Genomic DNA, 23,536 nt, shown 5'->3' with positions numbered 1-23,536 from the left:
GCAGTGTGGACTTGTTGGGCCGAAGGGCCTGTTTCCACACTGTAAGTAATCTAAGTAATCTAATCTAATCTAATTTAATCCTAATCTTCTAATTTGTCTCAGAAGTTTTATTTTCAATTATCTTTACAAAATATTTTGTTGGATACTTGCAAAAATGTTGCTTGTAAATTGATAGATATGTGTTTAGTTTGATTGAGGCCTTTTTGTTCACTGAATTATCATGTAGTGTTATGATTAACATTCCAGATTTTAGCTAAAGAAAGTAATAGATGTCTTCGAATCATTTCTTTTCATATGTAATCAATTAAATTTTTACTCTCTTAAAACAGGAAAAGACGTATTTGAGGCTTTTTATAAGAAGGACTTAGCAAAGCGACTGTTGGTTGGAAAGAGTGCATCAGTAGATGCTGAAAAATCAATGCTGTCCAAATTGAAACATGGTGAGTTTGCTTCACTAGCATATATATTACCATTCCTTGTCCACTGATGTATTTGATTTATGAAGTTTTGGTATGATTTTCTTATTTATTGCACTTCTCACAGCTAAGTTGTTTCACAATTATTTTCATCAATCAGAGAAATATCTAGACTGGCAGTTCATAACCCTAAGTTGAAAAGGTTTGTTCTTCAAGTATAGGTATGCCAAAATAAGTGACAATATGCCTTTTATTTGGATTTAATTATAAACTGCCAGGCATTTGAAACCTTATTCTTGTGTTGGGGCCAGCTCATGGTCAACATGAATGTTTCTGCAAATATGTAAATGAATGTGTCGGTTTTCACTAACTCATTGTTCCGTACACCAAGCTATTGTCACATTTTGAGTTGGTTACTCGTTTGCTGTGTGTGACTTTGTTCTGATTCACTTGCATGTGAATGATGAGCAAGTGAATTCCATAGGTAAGTTTCTTCTTATTTTCTTGGTTTTCAGTTTAGGCTGTCAATATGAAATGCTCACTTCCTTTAACTTATCAATAACTTGTTGACTTCTGTGTAATTCCCCTCTCTCTATCTCCATTTTCGTCACATTCACCAGAAAACTGACTAAATAATTCAAAACCAGCCAGCCGTGCATATTCTTCATCTTGAAGCACTTGAGTGAGAGGGTGGCAGAATGGTAATGTTACTGTAGTAGTAATCCAGAGGCCCAGACTAATGCTTTGGGGGCATGGGAATAAGTTCTATCATGGCAGCAATTGGAATTTAAATTTTTAATTATAGAACTATTAATTTAATTTGCCTCATGGTGACCACAACCCTTTTGTTGATTGTGGAAAAGCCCATCCAATTTGCAAATGCCCTTTGGGAAAGGCAATCTGCTATACTTAGCTGTTCTAGCCTACAAGACCCCCCCCCCCCCCCTCAGTGAGACTCCAATCACAGCAATGTGCTTGGCTGTTAAATGCCTTCTGAAATGGTCTAGCAAATCACAATATCAAAACTGCTGCAAAGTTTTAAATAAAGGAATAAGATCTGACAGACCACTGAGCATCGACCTAGGCATTGAAATGACAGGCAAATCCAGCCCCATTGAACTTGTCAAGCCTGGGTGTGTCGTCTCTCCCCCCGCAAGACAGACCCATCAAAGTTGGTAGCACAATGGCTTACATTTGGGAGAGAGTTGTTCTAGGCATCCTTATAGTGATTCCAGAGCCTATGAAGTCTCTTGGGCAAGTCTCCTCCTGAATGTGGAGTTGAGGTCACAATTAGATCAGCCATGATTTCATTAAATGGCAGAGAAGGCTGAAGGGACCAAATGGCCTACTCCTGATCTTAACTCATTCTTTTATTGGAAACTCTCCATTCTCAATCAATATTTCGCCATCAGAAGAGGTACTGAGGGTGGCAAGGTACGGAATGCACTCTGAGCTGTGACTTCAGTGTCCCTCACCAAGAGCAGCTTGGTATCACCACTACTAACCAAGCTGGCTGTCCCCTAAAGGTGTTGTGACAGATGGTGAGAAACCAATAAAAAGAAAAAAACATATTTGACTTTGTCTCACCAGTCTCTCTCTCTTCCAGATGCACCTATGCATGACAGTATTGTTATGGCACTTCAGCTGTATCTAGCTGAGAGTGGGATGGACAATCAAACAACTGGCAGATGGAGCTGGCTCCACAAATATCTTCCTCCTCAAATGATGGGGAAGAACTTGCATCAATATTCAGCCAGGTGGATATTTGATCCCCTCCTGAGGTTCCTGGCATCACAGATGCCAATCTTCAGCTCATCTGATTTACTCCATTTGGGAAAAATAAAAACTGCAGATACTATAAATCAGAGACAATTAAATACAAATTGCTGGAAAAGCTTAGCAGGTCTGGCAGCATCTGTGGAAAGAAATGAGAGTTCATGTTTTGGGTTGAGGGACCCTTCCTCAAAACCAGTTAGACCTGAAACCTTAACTTTGATTTCTCTCCACACTTGCTGCCTGACCTGCTGAGCTTTTCCAGCAATTTATATTTTTGTCTCTTACTCCACTTGGGACCTGATAGCATTCCAGTAATAGTATGGAAGACTTGTGCTGCAAAATTAGCCAAGCTTGTCCAGCAAACCTCTAACACTGAAACCTGCCCAGTGCAAACAAATGCCAGCCAATTACCTGTTGCGTCAACCTATTCTCATTCTTCAGCAAACCAATAAAAGGAGTCATGCAGCAGTTGGTGTTGATATGCAACAAGATCTGCATAGCATTTGAGTTTAGGCTGATTGGTTTGAGTTACAAAAATTCCAGGCAATGACCCTCTTCTTCAAGAGTGAATTTTGCCATTTCCCATGGCATTTAATGATATTACCATTGCTGATTTCCCCATTGTAATTATCCTGAGGTTGATATTGACAAGAAGTTGAACTGGACTATTACCTAAACACTGACTATAAAAGCCAGTCAGATGATAGATGTTTTGTGGCAAGTAAACTGTCCAAAGTCTGCCCACCATCAATAAAGCACTTGCTTTGATGTGTACAGCAACACAATCACTTGAGAATCATGACACCATCCAGAACTAAAGAACCCACTTGATTGGCACCTCATCCACCTTCCATGATAAAAGTGCAGTGGTGGCAATGTATACCACAAAGAATATGTTTCAGTAGAATTTCACCCTTGCTGCTTCAACAACACCTCCCAAACCCATAGCCATCATCACCTAGAAGTACAAGGCAGTCACTGCATGGAAACCACACCTGAAAGTTCCCCTCAAGTCAAATATGAACCAAGAAAAACAGAAATTGCCAGAAGAACTCAGGCCTGGCATCATCTGAAATAGAGAAAACAGAGTTAATGTTTAGAGTCCATAACCTTTCTTCAGAACTAGAGCTAGTCAGATATTATCCAGACTCTGGACTATATCACCATTCCTTCATTGCTCTGACAAAATCCTGGATCTCCCTAACAGCACCTATACCTGGTGGATCACAACGGTTGAACAATGAAGCACTCCATGACCTCCTCAAGGGCAGTTAAAGGTGGGCAATAAATATTTGCTGAACAGTAGTGCCCTTGCTCCATGAATGAATCAAAATAAGCTAAGATGTATGAATAGAACAAAGCACAATGGAGCACAGGAGCAACCCCTTTGGCCTTCCAAGCCTGCGCTGACACATTTTGCCCTGCTATATTAAAAGTGCCATCACCTACAGGATCTGTGCCCCCCATTCCCTTCCTGTTCATGCATTCATTCAGGTGCTTCTTGAAAACTGCTATTGTGATTGTTTCCACTTCTGACAGCATGTTTCAAGCACACTGCACCCCTTGGTGTGAAAACGTGCTTTGCACATCTCTCTTGCACCCCCCCACCCCCAAATTTGATGTGTTCCAATTGTGTCCTAATTAAAGTTCTATAAAGTTGCACTGTAACTTGTCTGTCTTTATACTTGCTTGCCTTCATTGGAAGGGGCATTGTGTCATAGGCCTTTTTTATTATCTTATCTACCAGCGCTGCCACATTCGGTGATCTGTGGACCTGCACACCCACAAGTCTCTGAATATCATCAGTACTCCTAAGGGTTCTGTCATTCACTGTATAATTTCCATCTGTAGTGACTTTCAAAAATGCATCACTTCAATTTGTCCAGATAAACTCCATCTGCTGTTTTTCTGTCCATGCCTCCAACTGATCTGTATTCTGCTGTATCCTCTGACAATCCTCTTCACTATCTGCAACTCCACCAATCTTTGTTTCATCCACAAACTTGCTAATTAAACCAGCTACATTTTCCTCCACATCAGTTATGTAGATCATGAACAGCAGAGGGCCCAGCACTGATCCCTGTGGAACACCAGTAGTCACAACCTTCCATTCCGAAAAGCCGCCTTCCATTCCTACCTTTTGTCTATGATGACTAAGCCAGTGACTAATAATTAAAGAGAGTGCATATCACTGCATTCTTAAGGGCAGCTTGTGATGGGCAACAAATGTTAATCTTGGCAACATTGCCTGTCTCCTAAGCTGCATGTGTTAGTTTGTTGTTCCTTTTACACTTGCATGTAACCTTGTGTATACTCTTGTTCCACCAACCCCACAACATGCTGAAGTTTTCTGAAGTTGTATACACAGCGTTATATGCAATCTAAGATGACTGACCTAGTTGTTTAGTTTGAAATACTCGCGCTCTCTCACACTTTGATATCATTCATGAAGTTAAGAATGGTTCCATTCAAGTTCCCTTTTGGCCACTCCAAACCATGCATGAATTGTAATCATTTATTAATGATAATCCTCTCAGTTTTGCATTTTCAACAAGCTGTTATCCATTTTAATGTCCTATTATCCCACACTTGATTGAATAAAGCCTGTGCTACTCTATCAAATATGATCAGTGTGTCAGGGATTATCTTAATCATTAACTTTATCAGTTGCATACAATTCTGATTTTCCTGAAACTGCCTGACTAATAATTGTTGGATACTTCAAAGCACTGGTGCCATATAAAGAACTGGAATTTTCTTCAATTACCATATTCTAAATTTTTCTTAAACAGTCTTAGATGAAACAAAAAAGAACTATTGTCTGGTTGGATCTGCTTGTGCTGCTTGTTTTGTTTTGCAGACTCAAATGATTATTTTAATGGCATATTTTAAAATTGCTCAGTGCTTTGCATTCATACTTTTTTGGTGCTGTCTAGTTTGGGATTACCTACAAGTATTTCTTAAACAGCTGCTCTTGGCTTAGTCAGTGAAAGACATGTCAAGTGCTATCAGATATGTCAATCTTGAAAGTCTGCTGCTATTTAGCTGTAAAAGCAGCATTTGTCACGAGATTTCAGCTAGTCAGCTAACAGCTTTAATAAAAAAACAATATTACAGATGCTGGAAATTTAAAATAAAAATAGAAAAGCTCGAGATACTCAGGTTTTTGTAGCACCTATGGAGAGAAACAGAGACGTGGGATGGATAGGGTGGGGAGACGGATGGGGGAGAGAGGAGGGTGGGACGGGTGGAGAGGTAGGAGGGAAGACAGGTGAAGGACAGAGGGGGGTATCGTGAGAGGGAGAGGCGGGTGGGCAAAGAGAGAGGGAGAGACGGAGTAGGGAAACAGATGGAATTCAAAAGACTGTAAAATGCCTAATTGAAAGCTATGGTATTTCTAAGCTAATGAGCATTTTTTGTTATTAACAACAATTTATTCTTTTCATGAAATGTAGGTGTTGTTAGATAAAGTCCATAACCCATCCCTAACTGCTCTTGAAAAGTAGATGTGTTGGCAGAATTTCAAAGACTTTTCATTATTTGCTGTGATCTTCTGGCTCCTACAGAGAGGATGCTGTCTGCTTTAGACCTGACTGAGTAGGGTTTCTGCTTTCGGCACATGCAGCAAAATGGATGCAGTTTTGAAGTATTTTATTTTTTCTTGGGATTTTGCTCAATTTTGTTTGTGTATTTCTAAGAACAACATCTACAATTTTTCAAATATGTATAATTGTATTTAAGTGACAAGTCGATACAGTTAAGGTAATCTGTTGAATTGGATCTATCCCAAAATAGAATCTGCCTTTGAGTAATACTATTTTATTGGAGTTTTTTAAAAATTTGGAAAACCATTTCCAATGGGGCAGCACAATGGCTCAGTGGTTAGCCCTGTTGCCTTTCATCACTAGGGACCTGAGTTTGATTCTAGCCTCCGGTGACTGTGCAAATTCCACACAGACCCACTCCTTGTATCTGGGTGGGTTTCCTCAGGGTGCCCTAGTTTCCTCCCACAGTCACAAAGAAATGCAGGTTAGGTGAATTGGTCATGCTGAATTGCCTATTGTGTCCAGGAATGTGCAGGCTAGGTGGATCAGCCATTGGAAATGCAAGTTACAGGGTTAGGCTAGGGGATGAGTCTGGGTGGGATGCTGTTCGGAGAGTCAGTGTGGACTCGGTGGGCTGAATGGCTTGCTTCACTACTATGGCATTGTGATTACCTGATTATATTGGGGTACTTGGGATGGCAGTAATTTCTTAGTAACTTAACCTTTTGAATGTGATCTTACAAAAAAAAATCCTATAGAGTCTTTTGAACTGAAAAGCAATACCTGTTAATCATAGGTTTCTTGAAAATGAGCACAGTTGACTCCCAATCCAGGGAAATTTTGTCAGTTAATGGTCCTAGTTCTCCGGGTGGGGCTTGCTTTTAAAACAATGTTTATTTGAGTGGCACTGATTGGAATATATATGTTTATGTCAGTTTTGGCTGAATTAGATTTTGATTTGGTTGCACTGGCTTTTTAAAACTTATCAAGTCATTGTGAAACTAATGCTACACTTGCAGCAATGAGTACCTATACCTTCAAAAGCGATGTACTGTGGAAACTGCAAACCTGTAATAAAAGCAAAAAGCTGAAAATGCTCAGTTGTTGGGTAATGTACAATTGTATCCATGGTTTTGTTTTCAAGAATGTGGAGCTGCGTTCACCAGCAAACTGGAAGGAATGTTTCGAGACATGGAGCTCTCAAAAGATATTATGATCCAGTTTAAACAGGTATCACGTTATTTTAAATGGATCAAGCAGTAAATATGTAAATTTTACTTTTTTTTTAATCGTTGCTAACAATATATTGTATTTTGTTGCCTTAAAGGCCTAGTGCAGGAGATTCTATTATTAAATTATTAATTAGTCTCTTTCAATTTATTCAAGGCCCAAATGTGATGTTACTTCAGCTACTGTTTCATGCAGTATTAAGCATTCTCTCTTTACTTCAACTCAACTTTTCACTTTTCTCGCCATGAAGGTTTATGATTATTTTTAATGTTACAAAAATCTTCTAATTTCAAATTTAATTTTGTTCACTGTGGTGCAATATAAGCAGTTATAAAGTTCTGTGGAATACTTGGCAATGTAAAGAGAGACCTTGAATGCGCAAATAGGGCAGTTTTATTTCACCTTGCAAATCTGTGGTTGGCAATTCTGTGCACGGCACTTCAGGAAGGATGTCAAAGCATTGGAAAAGATAACCGGATGATACCAGTGATAACGGACTTGAGTTAGATGGTGAGGTTGGCAGAGCTGGAATTGCTTTCCATACAGCAGGGAAGACTAAGGACTAAACAAGTATGAGAAATTCTAGGAGCTTTTAATAGATTAAGTAGAGGAAAAGATAATTCCTTGGCCAAGTGAACCAATAAAAAGACATCATAGATTTAAACATCATTGGCAAAGAACTGGAAGGGAAATCCCTTCTCCCATTTTTTTCTTCCTTACAATTATAACTAACACAGAGCAAGTCAAATTAAGTTTGTTTTAGTAGGCAGTGTATAATTGGGGGTTTTGTTGCTTACCAAAATGGTACTGTACTTTTTTATGTGTGTCTCTTTGAAATTAAAACTGCCTTCATGCTGGGCTTTTCTTTTTTAACCATGCTCCTTTAATATTTAATATATTTCAGGAGAAATCCTCCAGTTGAAAAGTTCCACTCACCTGCCATATTGATTTTAACGTTCATTGTTTCCACCTCTGTTGAACATAAATCCTCTTAAGACACCATATATTTCAAGGGAAAGCAAAAATGTGTTTATTTCCAGTAGCAATCTTGTAATTCTGTTTATAGTACAATCACAAGTATAATCATGACCACCAGATGAAGTGACAGTGTTAACACTAGATTAATATACTGATGCCAGTACTTTAAAAGGTGGATCGTCCTGGAGCCAAGAAATATACAAAAAAAGTCTATTGCATAATATCTGTGAATCTCTCAATTGATTGACATTACAATTCAGGGTGTTGTTACCTCACTTTTGAAACATCAGTACAGCCAATGTGACTTAAGTGAAAAGAAAATTCAGTCTAGACCCCATCATCTGGCAGTAAGAAACTGCATTTTTGAAAATGAGATCAGTTCTCATACCTTTGAAGTTAACTTATGCATTTGATTAAACTGCCAGATTTCTCAGTACGCTGTCTGTACAAAGGCAAGGTGAATGTTCCTCCCTTCCCTGCATTGTTTTGGTTATATCCAAGTAAACACAGAGTTTGAAAGGATCCTTTTGTTTGCAGAATTCTCATGGCACTGTTTTAAAAGGTGGAAACTTTGACTACTTGATCAACTGCAATTTGCATTTATTTGGAGTTTTCAGTAGAAAAATCCTTTCAGTATTTCACAGGACGATAATCAGTGCATACTTGACATCAAATTACGCAATCTATCAAAAGGACATGAGTGTCCTCAGAAAGAAGAGGAGATGAAAAGTTGAAAAGAGGGAATTTTCAATGCTTAGAGGCTTGATATTTGAAGGCAGGACCACAATTGAGATGTCAGAGATTCATAGGAGTCCAGAATTGGCAGAATGCAGACTACTTAGACGTTCACAGGGTTGATGGATGCAATAGAGATGGGAATAGAGATACTAAACTTGGTTAATTGCATTAGGTATCTCAAAAGACTTGTTTGAATATTTAGACTTTATCAGTCTTTTTAAGACATCTTCTTACTTTTTCACAGTACATGCAGAATCAAAATATACCTGGCAACCTTGAGTTAACTGTAAATATCCTCACAATGGGCTACTGGCCAACTTATGTACCTATGGAAGTTCATTTACCCCTGGAGGTTAGTGTTATATTATCAGTGTAAGCTAAATCCGGCAATAAAATTCTGATCAAATCATAAACCTTGGAATTAACCTTTGCATGAGTTTTTTTTTACTGCTGTTAACTGGTTGAATGTATATTTGTATTTACAAGTTAAATACTTTTCAATCCTGTTTGCTGATGAAAGTTGCAATATTCCAGTTCCAGGGAGAATAGTTCTGTGTTCCCATGCACTTTTCTCCTCCTGCAGCTGCCCCAAAAAAATCCAAATAACTGCCTCAAGCAGTTGCCTTTTGAAAATAGTGATTACAGATCTTTAAGATCTGTACTATCTTGTGTACTTTGGTGGTATATGACTTTTGTACAACTGAAGAAATGCTTTTTAATTCAAGATTTTCTTTTAACCAGTGAATGGGGCAGGTAGGAGGAAGAGAGAAGAGAATTCACTGTCCACCTGTGGAGTTTTTTTGACTATTCTGTAAGATTGTAAGAGTTTGATAATGTTTAAATAATTTTAATGTGCTAAATTTATCTCTGAAAAAATGAGAGATTGCTCTGAAAAAGTGAGGCTTCATATAAAAGTTGATCTGTCCAAGTAAATTTAATTGAAGAAATGACAGTTTTAATTGCAGATATTTTTGAAGACTAGTCCGTCTCAAATTGATGAGAATCTGGGTGTGGGGTGGGGGGGAGTAGGAGGTAGAGCAAGGTGGGCGCAAAAAACGAGCTAATGATATGTTAGGCATGAAGGGTTGAAGTTGGGTGGAGTTTTGCTGCAACTGGATAAAGCTTGAGTTTGATCACATTTGCAGTAATTTGTACATTTAAAGTCTTGCAACAAAGATGCATTTGTCTTTAAGCAGAGCAGTGTAGATTCAGCAGAACTTTAACAGGGCTGCAAGTCATAAAATATGAGTTGAGATTGCTACTCAGTTGGAACAACAGTCCATTACGTTGTCCAAATGACACTTTTTTGAGTTAATAAGTAATTGGAAAATATTTGGCATTGATGGAAGAGCTAAATCTTAGCCTGTTCACACCTGAGGTCTGCATGCACAATCCTTCCAACAGGTCTAAGATATTAGCACACTTGAGAACACTGGCTAGAATTTCCCTCTGAGGAATTGGCAGCATCTCAAATGATCCATAATTAAGGTTCACGCAAACCAAAAGTCAAATCTGATACCATTAGGTTTGAATAATCTAGTTTATCCTTTAACACATTTTATGGATATTCAAGAATGATTGACTGAAATGAAAAACTACTTAATTTGAGCGATACAAAACAGCAATGTATTGATGTTAAAATGTGGATTTGCTTACTTGTCCTACACTTAGACGGTGAACCATCTGACTGGAGCACTTGTGACCATGGTGAAGTCCTTGGGCTGCATTCATATACTCCCAAAAGCTGACTAAGTAGCTTTAAGCCACTTGATACATAGCTAGAAGGACACAACTAGCTTGAAAAGGATGATTTTAACAGAAATTTTACTTTTTTTTTGTTTAGATGGTAAAACTTCAGGAGATTTTCAAGACATTTTATCTTGGTAAGCACAGTGGTAGAAAGTTGCAATGGCAATCAACTTTGGGTCATTGTGTATTGAAAGCAGAATTTAAAGAGGTGAGTTTTTAAAGGATTGGACTGCTGTAAAAGAAAATAAAAAATGAAGTTGTTATTGAACTAGTTAAAACAGAAATCATTAAAAGCGGAAGCGTTTGGTAAATGAAACTAAGCTCAACGTTCAATGTCGTGCTGAGTGTACTTTATCTTGTGTACTATCTTGTGTACTTTAATTTGTTGGTGGTGTATGACTTTTGTACAACTGAAGAAATGCTTTTTAGTACAAGATTTTCTTTTAACCGGTGAATGGGGCAGGTAGGCAGAAGAGAGAAGAGAATTCAGTGTCCACCTGTGGAGTCTTAATGATTATACTGTAACATTGTAAGAGTTTGATAATGTTTAAATCACTTTAATGTGCTAACTTTATTTCTCAAAAAAAATGAGAGATTCTCATAGAATCCTACAGCATGGGAATAGACCCTTTGGTCTAACCAGTCCATGCCGAACATGATCCCCAACTAAACTAGACCCACCTTCCTGCTTCTGGCCCATGTTCCTCCAGACCTTTCCTGTTCATGTTTTTATTCAAATGTCTTTTAAATGTTATAATTGTACATATATCCATCACTTTCTCAGGAAGTTCATTTCACACTTGAACCACCCTGTGTGTGAAAATATTTGCCTCATGTCTTTTTTCTTCTCTGACCTTAAAATTGTGCCCTCCAGCCGAGGAAAAAGACAATACCATTAACTCTGTCTATACCTGTCACTATTTAATAAACTTCTGTCAGATCATCTGTCAACCTCCTATGACCCAGTGAAATAAAACCCAGCCTATCCAGCCTTTCTTTATAATTCAAGCCTTCCACCTCCAGCATCATACTGGTAACTCTCTTCTGAACCCTCTCCAGCTTGATAATATCCCTTCTATAACTGAGCAACTAGAGTTCTACACACAGATTTAAGCCACACTCTCGGATTTAGTTACTTAATTTATGCTGACCCTTCACTTGAGTCTTTGGCTTTTCAGTTGTTTTTGAAAGATCAGAAGGCATTACTTGAGGAAGAAGGGTGTCCTCCCAGTGCTGTGGCTGATGTTTATCTAACCTTTTTTGAGCACAGCCAACATAGCTCAACTAGTCGTCTAGCTCATTGCTGTATGAGGCCTTGCTGGGTACAAACTGGCTACTGTCTTATCAACATAGGCAGCTTGATTCAGAAGTAATTCACTTGATGCCTCAAAGATGTGAAATATGTCCCACAAAAGTAAGTTCGTTCACATCTGCAAAGATTTAAACAATAACTTTCTCTGGCTATTTGAATCCAGTTCATGATAATTGAACAAAGGTGTTCTGTTCGTTTTCACCAGGAGTCCTCAATAGAATATATTTATCCAATCCTAACCCAGTTCCTTGTGAACAAATGCTCCAGTGTAAAACTGTGCTTCAGGATGGCTGGCATGGAAGCTTGATACTTGTCCTACAGGTGCAATGGAAAGGAATCTTACAGTTTAATTGTACTGTCAGTGAAAAGCAAAATAGTTTTGTTTAGTTAATTTAATACATGACAGGTTTTCTAAGATTTAAATTCTGTATCCTCATTTTGTGCAAAGACTTTGAAGAATATGTTTTGTAGAATATTCAAATTTGCAGCTTCTAGTTGTTAGTACTTAATATGCAATAATAACAATCTGACAGATTTGAGATGCATTTGTGGCTGTTTCCACAAATTTCTTTTATATTTGTTTTCTCCTTTGTCCCTGCTAGTGTTAAAATACAGCATTATCAAACATCTTTTCCACTACATGAGTTGCAATCTGACAAAATCTCCAGCCATCACAGCTAAATGCTCAAACATTATGTTAATGGGGAATCTGAACACACAGATTAAGAATCCAGAGACCATGGAGAGAGGACAGGGCTCCAGTTAGTTGGGTGACCACCAAAGCTTGTGTATAATTAATAAAATTTTATAACTTTTTAATATGTTTTTTATCCTGGCTGTTGAGGAAAACAAGGTTTTGGATTAGTGGTGCTGGAAGAGCACAGATGTTCAGGCAGCATCCGAGAAGCGGCAAAATCGACGTTTCGGGCAAAAATCCTTCATCAGGAATAAAGGCAGAGAGCCTGAAGCGTGGAGAGATAAGCTAGAGGAGGGTGTGAGTGGGGAGAAAGTAGCATGGAGTACAATAGGTGAGTTGGGAAGGGAAGAAGGTGATAGGTGGAAAAGAAGATAGGCAGGTAGGACAAGTCATGGGGACAGTGCTGAGCTGGAAGTTTGGAACTAGGGTGAGGTGGGGGAAGGGGAAATGAGGAAGCTGTTGAAGTCCACATTGATGCCCTGGGGTTGAAGTGTTCCAAGGTGGAAGATGAGGCGTTCTTCCTCCAGGCGTCTGGTGGTGAGGGAGTGGCGGTGAAGGAGGCCCAGGACCTCCATGTCCTCGGCAGAGTGGGAGGGGAAGATGAAATGTTGGGCCACAGAGTGGTGTGGTTGATTGGTGCTGAGGAAAACAAGATGTTTTTCCAGTTTAAACAGCAGAGGCTGACCTCATCAATGGTCTGGTCTCCTATGATGAAATTGGCCTCAATTCATCTGAATTTGGACAATAAATTATAATCCATGGTCTTCATTCTTGACCACTGTCTAGTGACTTGCTCTGGAAATGCACAAGTGGTCACATTCGCGAGGACAGGTTGGGTCGTGCAGTGAAACTTTCTGACCTATGCTGGGCTTACATGTCGTCACTGGCTACAATCCTGAAAAGTTGTTATAGCAAAATGAACCAATGTTGTCAGACACATTTTTTGCAGGAGGGAGTTTTTAGACTATGTCACATTTTCCTCATTTCCCCTTACTTGCCAAACTACAACTTTTGCAATGCACTCATGTCTAATACAGAGCTTTCTAAAGTAAACTCCCAGGCAGCAATGGCTGCTGCAGACCTGCCCCCCAACTCCGTGCCCCCCCCCCCCAAAAAAAAATAGTTTCCCCCTCTACTGTTGAGTTCTGACTGAGCAATGTTAATAGTTTTTCAAAGTTTGAAATGACATTGTGGTGAAAAACATTTCAGGAAGCACTGGTCTCATGAAATCATGATATTGTATTTTCTTATTGTTTTAAGGTTGAGAAGGGGAATATCTGAGTCTTTTAAGTACTGAATTGCATTGGTGTGTTTTGTCTGGGGGGGGTGCAATTCAGCTGTAAACACAGGTTGAGAAGAATAATATTTTGGTGACATTGTTTACAATTTCAAATTATCATTGTTCACAATGTAAATCAGACTCATTTATATTTCATTTTAAAGTGCTTATATCAGCTTAAATTCCCAAGTTTTCTATTTCAAATTGCATGCTGTTACCTTAAGACAATTCAGTTTTAATTCAGGTTAATTGCTGGAATATTTTGATTCAAAAAACATTTTTAAAAAAGTAGTATTTGCTTTTATGACAGGGTAAGAAAGAGCTTCAAGTGTCGCTTTTCCAAACTCTGGTACTGCTCATGTTTAATGAAGGGGAAGAATTCAGTTTGGAAGAAATTAAAACTGCTACTGGAATAGGTTTGTGTTCTTTTGTTTGTGGATGGGAAATTAAGTTGACTATAAAATGTTACTGATAAATGAGGCCCTGCTGTACATAACAGTAATATATATCTGGTTGAGATATTCCTTTTTGAACAGTGGGTGAAACGTTAAAGAGAAACACCAATTTCAGAAATTTATATTCAGTTATATTCAAATTTATTAACTGTACTCTAAACTGAAACAAAAAGTAAATGCTTAAATGCAGGACTAATGTATCTGCACTGCATGTGATTATCTCAAGCGAAAGACATATTGAATTGATATTATTTGTTAGATGATCTCAGCTGAGACAGTTAATTGAGTCAACAGCAATAACCTGCACAGACCCAGATGAATCAATCTCTCCAAGTTCAGTTCTGCCATGTTTTTAAAAAAAAGCTATTCATTCATGGATGTGGGTGTCGTTGATTAGGCCAGCATTCATCATCCATCCTTGATTGCAAAATTGCAGTTAAGAGTCAGGCACATTGTAAGTCTGGAGTTACATGTAGCCAGAGAGGATAAAGTCAACTGTTTCCTTCCCTAATGGATATTAGTGAACCAGATACATTTCTCAGACAATTGAGGATGGTCAATGTGGTCATCATTAGATTCTTCATTGCATACTTTTGTTGAATTCAAATTTGACTGTCTCCCAGGTCAGGATTTGATCCCGGATCCTTGGAACATTACTTCATTCTGCCCTTCGAGCCAGCACCACCATTCATTATGATCATGGTTGATCATCCTCAATCGGTATCCTGTTCCTGCCTTATCCCCATAACCCTTGATTCCACATCTGGATTAATAGTCTAGTGATATTACTACGAGATCATTGCCTCCCTGAGAACATTACCTGGGTGTCTGGATTAATAGCCGAATGATGATATCACTAGGGCATAGCCTAGACCATTACCTCCTTTTTACCACTTGTGCTATCAATCTAGTGAACCTCTACTGCATTTCCACTATAGAAAGTATATCATTTGTTCGGGTGGGAAGATTACAACTACACAAAACATCCTGTAAGGGGACATTCTGGAATGTTTCACAGTCAAATTATTCAATTTTTGCACAACAAAGTAATTGGAAGCAGTCAACAAGAGAAAGTAACAAACATGAGGCTCAGTGGTACGCACTTCTGCCTCACAGCACCAGGGGCCTGGGTTCGATTCTCGCCTCAGGCAACTGTGTGTGTGGCATTTGCACATTTCTCCCCATGCCTGCATGGGTTTCCTCATGGGTACTCTGGTTTCCTCTCACAGTCCAAAGATGTGCAGATTAGGTGAACTCAACATGCTAAATTGCCCATAGTGTTCAAGGACGTGTAGGTTAAGTGCTTTAGTCAGGAGTAAATGTCAACTAATGGGAATTGGGTTTGGGTGGAGGAGTCTTCGGAGGGTCGGTGTGGACTTGTTAGGCCGAAGTGCCTGTTTCCACATTGTAGGGATTCTATGATATCTGTGACGATGATAATACTCCAGATGTGGTCACACCAAGGCCCTGTATAACAGCAGTAAGACATCTGGCTTCGAAACTCAAATCCTCTTGCAGTTAAGGCCATTTGCCTTCTTGATTGTTTGCTGCACCTGCCTGTCTCCTTTCTGGTGTGCAAGAATACCCAGATCCTTTTGTACATCAATCTGTATGAACTGCTCCAGCATGTGTACAAGTTTGGAAGAATACCACCAATACATACATTATTTCCAGGGACACTTTCTTTCGTATTCTGGGAAGATCAATCAGGTTTATTTTTACTTACTGGTATCCAGTGAATTTTGCAAGATGGCATGAGACTGCATACATTAACATCATATGTGATTAGAATTAGGGTTATGAAACCCCTTTGACAAGCCTGCTTACATTTGTTCTCTGGGCCTCAGTGTAAGAATAACCATTTAGGCAAAATACTGGAGGGTGTCTGTGATATTGTGTCCAAGTAGGAGTTGGCACTTTGAAGGTGAGAGGGATAAAATATCTCTCAAATATTTGTTAAAACAAATTAATAATTACTAACATCTCTTCTACCAGAGGATGGAGAGTTGCGAAGGACATTGCAGTCTTTGGCATGTGGCAAAGCGCGTGTACTGACCAAAACTCCAAAAAGCAAAGATGTGGAAGACTATGACAAATTTACCTGTAATGATGATTTCAAACATAAGCTGTTCAGGATCAAGATTAATCAGATCCAGATGAAAGAAACGGTATGTAAGACCTCTTATACCTCAAGGATTGTTTGTGTTGTCAGTTATAATCCATGGAATGCTGCACTTTGTGATGTTTTGTGAAGTATTGCAGTGTTCAATGTAAGCGTTGCTGGAGTATGGAATACTTTTTGGGAAACTAATACTAAGAGTGCTGTGGGCACCTGATAATTAGGTGTTTATTATTAATGGGAAATAATAGGAGCAGGTGGGACTCGAACCTGGGCCTCCTGGCTCAAAGGTAGCGACAGTACCACTGCTCCACAACAATCCCTAGTTTATCAGGATAGTTCCCTGTGCCCAAGTATTTTCAGCAGCTTCACAAATGACCTTCCTTCCCTCATGACATCAGGAGTGCACTGATTACATCCCTCCAGCCTTGATCATACATATTGTCGCTTTGGTCCCGCTGCTCTACTAGTCTCAGTTTAAAATTTTAAAAAAACTTGTCTCTGTTCCAAACTGACTACTTAAATATTTCATTTATGTCAAGTTTTAAACAATGTTTATCAACCAAATATTGATTGGAACAAGCAGATTGTGGGCTTATCAAAACAAAGCCTATTTTATGAAGATGAACTATATGGTTAACAATTACATTCAGTAATGTAGAAATACAATTGCTTACCCCTCAAAATATCCCCACAGTGTATGAATGCATACACTTCTCAGGAAATGGAAAAAAGTTACTTTTTTTTCAGGTGGGGTTAATTGTAGAGGTCAGTGCGCCAAACTACTATAGCACCCCCTCCCACCCTTGTCTGTGGGTTTGATGGTGAGGTTGGGGTTGGAGCGGAGGGAGTGGAGACCTACACGTTGTGAGGGTGAGAGGTTGGAGGAAATGTTCAAGGTCGCGACGCGTGTCAAACTCATTAATCTAGGAGCGTAGAGGGATGAAGGTGAGGCCTTTGCTGAGGACTAAACGTTTGTCCTCAGTGGGGTGTAGAAATTCCCCCTAACCCCACCTCCCTCCAATTTATTTCTCAGATACCCTCCCCCTGCCCAGAAGCATCATTACTGACATTTCCCCCTCGCACCCCCCCCCCTTCCCATTTATCACTCAGCCGCTGAACCCACAAGCATCATTCCTGATCAAGAGCTTATGCTCGAAATGTCAATTCTTTTGCTCCTCGATGCTATCTGACCTGCTGTGCTCTTCCAGCACCCCACACTTTTTTTTTCAGCAGAGATTAGCTATCTGAACAAATGAAATCTGGCCGATGGGTTATTCTTAAATGCAAAAGGATAAAGTGCAGGATGCTCCAGAGTTTATTCCAGCGATGTTCAGGCATGAATGATCAAGTTATCAATCCTATACAGTTGTTTCTGATACTTGCAGGCATAACTTGCTCAAGAAATATAATCTTGAGGTGTTACTTTAGTCACTCTTACAAAATAATTTTCTTTTTCATAAATGACAAAAATCAACTGACCAGTTTTTCTTTAGCAAGTTTTTCTCCAACTCAGCTTGTTCTTAGCAGGTATCCCTCTAACTGAAACCGATAAATATCTCTTCAAGCTGGTTACTGTTCAAAACAGCCCTAGGAGGGATTTACAGCAAAGCACACAATCATGAGATTTGTAAGATGCCTTGTTTGGAAAGCAAATTTCTATTGTCTGCAATGAACGATCAGTTACCTCTTTCAAAGAAACTATTCCAGGAGTTTCTACAAAACTTGAAGTCCATTTCTCACAATCATTCAAAAATTGAAGTCATCCGAGCAATTTCAAACGTAAAGCGTCAGTAACCTCCACACAATGTTCAGCTCCATGTATAACTCTTCAGATATTGAATCTGTCGGTGTCTAAATGCAGCCTGATGCTATTCAGGACAAAATGGCCTGGTTGATTGCCACTCCATTCCCCACTTCAACATTCACTCCCATTTTCATTGAAGATGCATCATGACCATTGTTGTCACCTGTACAAGATGAGCTGCAGTCACTCAACCTAGATTCCTTTGACAGCACCTTTCACCTCATGACTTCTCTACAGAGGAAGATGAGATGGCAGATGTCTGGGGTATGACCAGTGGTGTGTTCTCCCCAAGTGACACACCATTCCATCCTGACTTGGAAGTATATTACTGTGTAAAAATGCTGAAGCTCCTGAACAGGATTGTGGGTATACCTATACCCCATGAACTGCAGCAATTCAAGAGAGCAGCTCACAAGACAATTAGTGATAGGTTATCAATGCTAGCAAAGTCAATGACTCTCTACTTCCAAGAATGAATGTTTTCAAAAAATCAGTTAACAACCTGTGGCTGAGATTAATACTTGCGATTTGAAGTACAAGCACTTAACCCATTTTATGATTCAGTCGAAATTGAGGAACATGTTCACTTATTGAACATTTAATTGAATGGAATCATTGGCTTTAGTGTTGCCAATATTTAATTCATTGTTTTCTATCTTTGTTACTGACTGGTATCTGAGGCTGAACCAAATCATATTCTCTCTTTCATCTAACCACACATTCCTTCATCTGTCAAGACTTCCTATGTCAGCTCTGTGCTTTAATGTGAATGACTGTAATCTAAACAATAGCACTTCACATCCAGATAGTCATTTAACATGTTTTAAAATGCTATGCTATTTCAACTTGATTCAGTTGTATTTAAATAATTAAATTTTAGGTTAGTATTATTAACATTCTTTCATTCCAGTTGAATTATCACCAATGTAACATTTGTCATTTTTGATAGGTTGAAGAACAGGCCAGCACTACTGAAAGAGTGTTCCAGGACAGGCAGTATCAAATTGATGCTGCTATTGTCCGAATCATGAAAATGAGAAAGACTTTGAGCCACAATCTTCTTGTATCTGAAGTGTATAATCAGCTGAAATTTCCAGTCAAGGTATGGGTTACTGTTATTATCTAGGTCAGCAAAGACAGTCATGTGAGAGATGTAATAACATGCAATTTAAAGGGAATCATTTTGTTATAACTCCACACACGCAGAAATCGTACAAGTGTAGTCATATCTTGAAGAAATACTAAGGTATTACTGATAAAATACAAATTTTCTGCAAGCTTTCAGACTTGCACTCATTGGGACAATTTCCAGGAAATGCAAAAATATTATTGCATTCATAACGTCAAAAAATCACATGACAACAGGTTATAGTCCAACAGGTTTATCTGAAATCTCAGGCTTTCAGAGCAACGTTGCTTTGTCAGATGAAAAAGGAGTGTTGCTTCGAAAGCTTGATTTCAAATAAACTTGTTAGACTATAACCTGGTGTCATGTGATTTTTGACCTTGTCCACCCCAGTCTAACACCAGCACCTCCATGTCATGCATTCATTATGATCAACACTTAACTGCCCAGCTTTGTTTACATTGTAAACCATGCAGATAGAATTCTGATCGAAGTCATTGCTCTGAGAAATGAGCCAGACAGTGGTTGTTGCCTGTGTTGATGAATTGAGACTACTGGTGTGTTTGCATATTCTTTCTGCAGAGAACAAAGTAATTTGCAGTAACATATAGCTTTCAATATATATAAGTGCACCTCCTCCAAGCCCAGCTGATAATCCTAAACTGACTGTCAACTGATTCTTCACACACCGAAGATTATTTACCAGATGTTCTCTAATTGTGGCATCACATTTAATGCTGAATCATTGAGTTTTGCAAGCTGATTTCATATGGTCAGTACCTTGCTTGGTGTGCACAGCTGAAGGGAATATGCTGTTTGATACTATCTGTCAGGTCTTTGGGGCGTATAACCTACATATCTAACATCACACTGGTACTAAAATTCATATACCAAAATACTCATTTGAATGATGGACCAAATGTCTTTTTAGCTTGATGGCAATATCCTGTTAGTGGTGAATATCACTTGTGTTGTTGCTTTATGATAGGAGCATGAAATAGTTACCTTTGCCTGTTGTTCAAACTTTTGAGATACCCTTTCAGGCCAATCTGAGGTGGACTGGACACTGAATCCAAAACTGTGGCATATCACGCACAATCCTGAATGGGCCTACATGTAATTGTTTGAGAGCGTTGCATACTTGCTTGTCTGTTAAACTATCAAATCTTTCCAGTTGAAAACCCAATGTTTCAAAACAAATCAGAAATTACGGCTCTACTTGGAAGAGCATAACTTGAATATTGCTTAAAGCTGATGTGTTGCCAAAGCTTTGCATATTTTACTTTGCAGGACAAATTCAGAGATATCACTTTTTTGCTTGTAAATTTGACATGGCAATTGACTTGTAGAATTGACATGGCAATTCTAGGCCAATCAGAATCAACTTGGCAAACAGCACCTGTAATACTGGGTATTTTCATTGTTTGAAATTCATCATTGTTGCATTTGTCCTGATGTGTGCAAGCTTCAGCAACATGTCTGTCTCTCCAGAAGTAGTTAATTACTTACTATGTTTCAACCACACGTCCCTTGTGTGGGATTTTCTGGCAAAGCCAGCATTGTTAACCTACACCTGATTATCACTGCGGAAAGTATATCTAATGCAGGTACAGCCAAAGTGTTGTTGAGAAGGCTGTTCACGCACTGTGATCCCAAGACAATGAAGGAATGGCAATATAGTTCCACATTTGGATGGTCTGTGGCTTTGAGGAGCATTGGCAGGTGATGGCATTCTCCTGTATCTGCTGCCTATGTCCTTATGGGCCGTAAAAGGTTTCAGAAGCTCTGTGATGGGACCTTGATGAGTTGTTGATGTGCACCTTGGATATCCGATTAGACTAGATTCCCTACTGTGTGGAAACAGGCCCTTCAGCCCAACAAGTCCACACCAACCCTCCGAAGTATAACCCACACAGACCCATTTCCCTCTGATAATGCACCTAATACTGGACAACTTAGCATGGCCAATTCACCTGACCTGCACATCTTTGGACTGTGGGAGGAAACCTGAGCACTTGGAGGAAACCCACGCAGACACTGGGAGAATGTGCAGACTCCACACAGGCAGTTGCCAGAGGCTGGAATCAAACCCGATTAATTTTCTACCATGTAAATAATTATTTAATTTCCTTTCTTTCAGCCTGCTGATCTAAAGAAAAGAATAGAGTCGTTAATTGACAGGGACTACATGGAAAGAGACAAAGAAAATACCAACCAATACAACTACGTGGCATAGAACTTCAGATGAAGAAAAGCTTCATAAAGCACTTCTAATCTCGGATGGTCAATGGCTTAACGCTACAGTGTTGATCCCAGTGAATGAGTTTTTTTAGTTCGTATTGCCTAGAAATATATGAAAAATGGCATTACTGAAATAACTGGGAGAGAACTTCTCTGAAGGAAAACGTGGCCATCCAGAGAGTACTTCGTGAATCTCTGCTAATGCTGTTGGACTTCCACATATTTGAGGTAGCAGTGGACACCAAAAGCAAATACAACTCCTTCCCCAACTTTCAAATTAACTTTTGGTAATTGTGAAGAACAGATGCAATGCAAAACTGCACCTCATCAGTTTTATCTTGATTAGCCACGTCATTGTTGAATCATTTTGAGTTGCTTCCATGTTATTTCTTTTGGAGGAAGAGCTTGTTTTATTTTCTCATTTTCTTGTAAAAGCACGAGTCTTCAAACTTCTTGACATCAATAGACATCCACCTATGTTGTTCACACTTGAAACTCTGCATTGGGAGAAGACTAATCGCTCACCACTTCTGGAAGTTTTATTTTAACATTGATTTTAGAATTTCAAGGAGTAAATGGTATCAATCCTTAGTTAAGAACATTATCTATACATGTTTTATTTTACAAATGTGGATTTTGTTCTTTTTTTTTTGCCAGCGTTTTTTGACAACTAAAGGAGGTGCCAAAAGTGGAACGTGGGTAATAAAATATTGTGTGTAATGCAGTGATGTCTGTTTTGTATTTTGACCCTGCTGGAAAATTTTGAAGCATTTGCCATGTTGTATTTACCATTTATCACAGCAGTAATAGTTAACCACTGAGAATGCAATGACTTTTGGAGACTGGCGGCAGTTTCATCAGGATGTAGATCCTGAGGAAAATACAAATTGTATTTTTATTTCAAACTTCATTGTCAGCTCACGTGTATAAACTTTTGATTATTTACTGCATTATTAAATCATTTCAGTTCGGGGGAGCAAGATTTAAAAGTGAGAAGAACTTGTTAACGTCTTAGCCAGGCTGCTCTGTTCTTTTAAGAATGTGAAACTTAAAACAATTAGCGCACAATAGGTTCCCTTTGTAATTACAAGCTGGCAACAGAGGTGCACAAAGACTACTGTGTCTTTTCCAAATGAGTTTGTTATATATGTACATATTTGTCCCTTCATAAAGTGGAAGCGGTCCATATTCAAGGTTTTTGTGTTCAATAAATATTGAATAACTAGTCCCTGTGTAATAAGCTTTATAATTAATCTCCCTTTCTCATCCCTTGTTTCCAGGGATTAGGGGGAGTTTGTTCCTTTCTGTCCATGTATTTACACTGACTTTTTAACCTAAAGCTTTAGATTTTGGAACTGGAGGGAAAAAAAAGCCAGGATTTTTTATTTAAATTTCTAGTGGGAAATGTATGTGTTGGATGGGAATAGGATTTGGTTTGGTTGTGATGCTCCTTTTGTTTGTGTAGTCTCTCAATACCATCTGTCTGGATTATTTCCCAGAGGGTTACATGATGCATCAGACTACCTCAGATGGTATTAATGCTGTCTGTAGAGTTGGGAAGAACAAAATCAGTAGCTTAATCAGCCTTGGCTTAAGCTGTCACATCACTCTTGCAGTTGATAAATTAGCTTCTGACAATTTATTAAATTCTGTGTTTACTTATTGTACTAGATTACATATTTTGGCTATTAGTAAAACTCTGAAGAACAATAAGACTTATAATATTGGTTATATCAACTTAAAGGGAGGAATATGTAACTTTAAATTTTTTTAATAGTTTGCTTGTCTCTAAGTTGAGGTGGTGACTCTAAAGATGTAAGGTGCAACCAACTGAATGACTTGTAGGACCTCAGAAATTTGTGTTCTAATATGAATTCTTAGTTTATTCAGAATAAGACATCAGAGCAGAAGTAGGCTATTTGGTCCATTGAAACTACTGTTATTCATGGAGGACATGGCTGATCAGCACTTTCAACTCCATTTCCTGCCTTTTCCTTATAATACTTATTAAAAATCTCTCTCAGCCTTTAATATATTGGATGACGTGATCTCTGCAGTAAAGAATTCC

The 23,536-nt window shown here is 38.7% G+C and overlaps 1 protein-coding gene across 1 annotated transcript in view; it reads left to right on the top strand.

Annotated features, from left to right (window-relative positions):
- cul4b (cullin 4B) overlaps nucleotides 1-22,694 on the top strand; it is an 84,384-nt gene extending 61,690 nt beyond the window's left edge. The window contains exons 13-20 of the mRNA XM_072595245.1: nucleotides 330-440; nucleotides 6,882-6,967; nucleotides 8,928-9,035; nucleotides 10,527-10,640; nucleotides 14,031-14,136; nucleotides 16,171-16,343; nucleotides 19,051-19,203; nucleotides 21,368-22,694. Coding sequence (XP_072451346.1) covers nucleotides 330-440; nucleotides 6,882-6,967; nucleotides 8,928-9,035; nucleotides 10,527-10,640; nucleotides 14,031-14,136; nucleotides 16,171-16,343; nucleotides 19,051-19,203; nucleotides 21,368-21,463 — 947 coding nt within the window. The 3' untranslated portion in view covers nucleotides 21,464-22,694. The remainder of the gene's footprint in view (nucleotides 1-329; nucleotides 441-6,881; nucleotides 6,968-8,927; nucleotides 9,036-10,526; nucleotides 10,641-14,030; nucleotides 14,137-16,170; nucleotides 16,344-19,050; nucleotides 19,204-21,367) is intronic.
- Nucleotides 22,695-23,536: the final 842 nt, after the last annotated feature.

The sequence above is a fragment of the Chiloscyllium punctatum genome, chromosome 25 (assembly GCF_047496795.1).
Source record: "Chiloscyllium punctatum isolate Juve2018m chromosome 25, sChiPun1.3, whole genome shotgun sequence".
Taxonomy (NCBI): domain Eukaryota; kingdom Metazoa; phylum Chordata; class Chondrichthyes; order Orectolobiformes; family Hemiscylliidae; genus Chiloscyllium; species Chiloscyllium punctatum.
The sequence above is the reverse complement of the archived record's forward strand: the minus strand, read 5'-3'. Positions and strand labels throughout refer to the sequence as shown.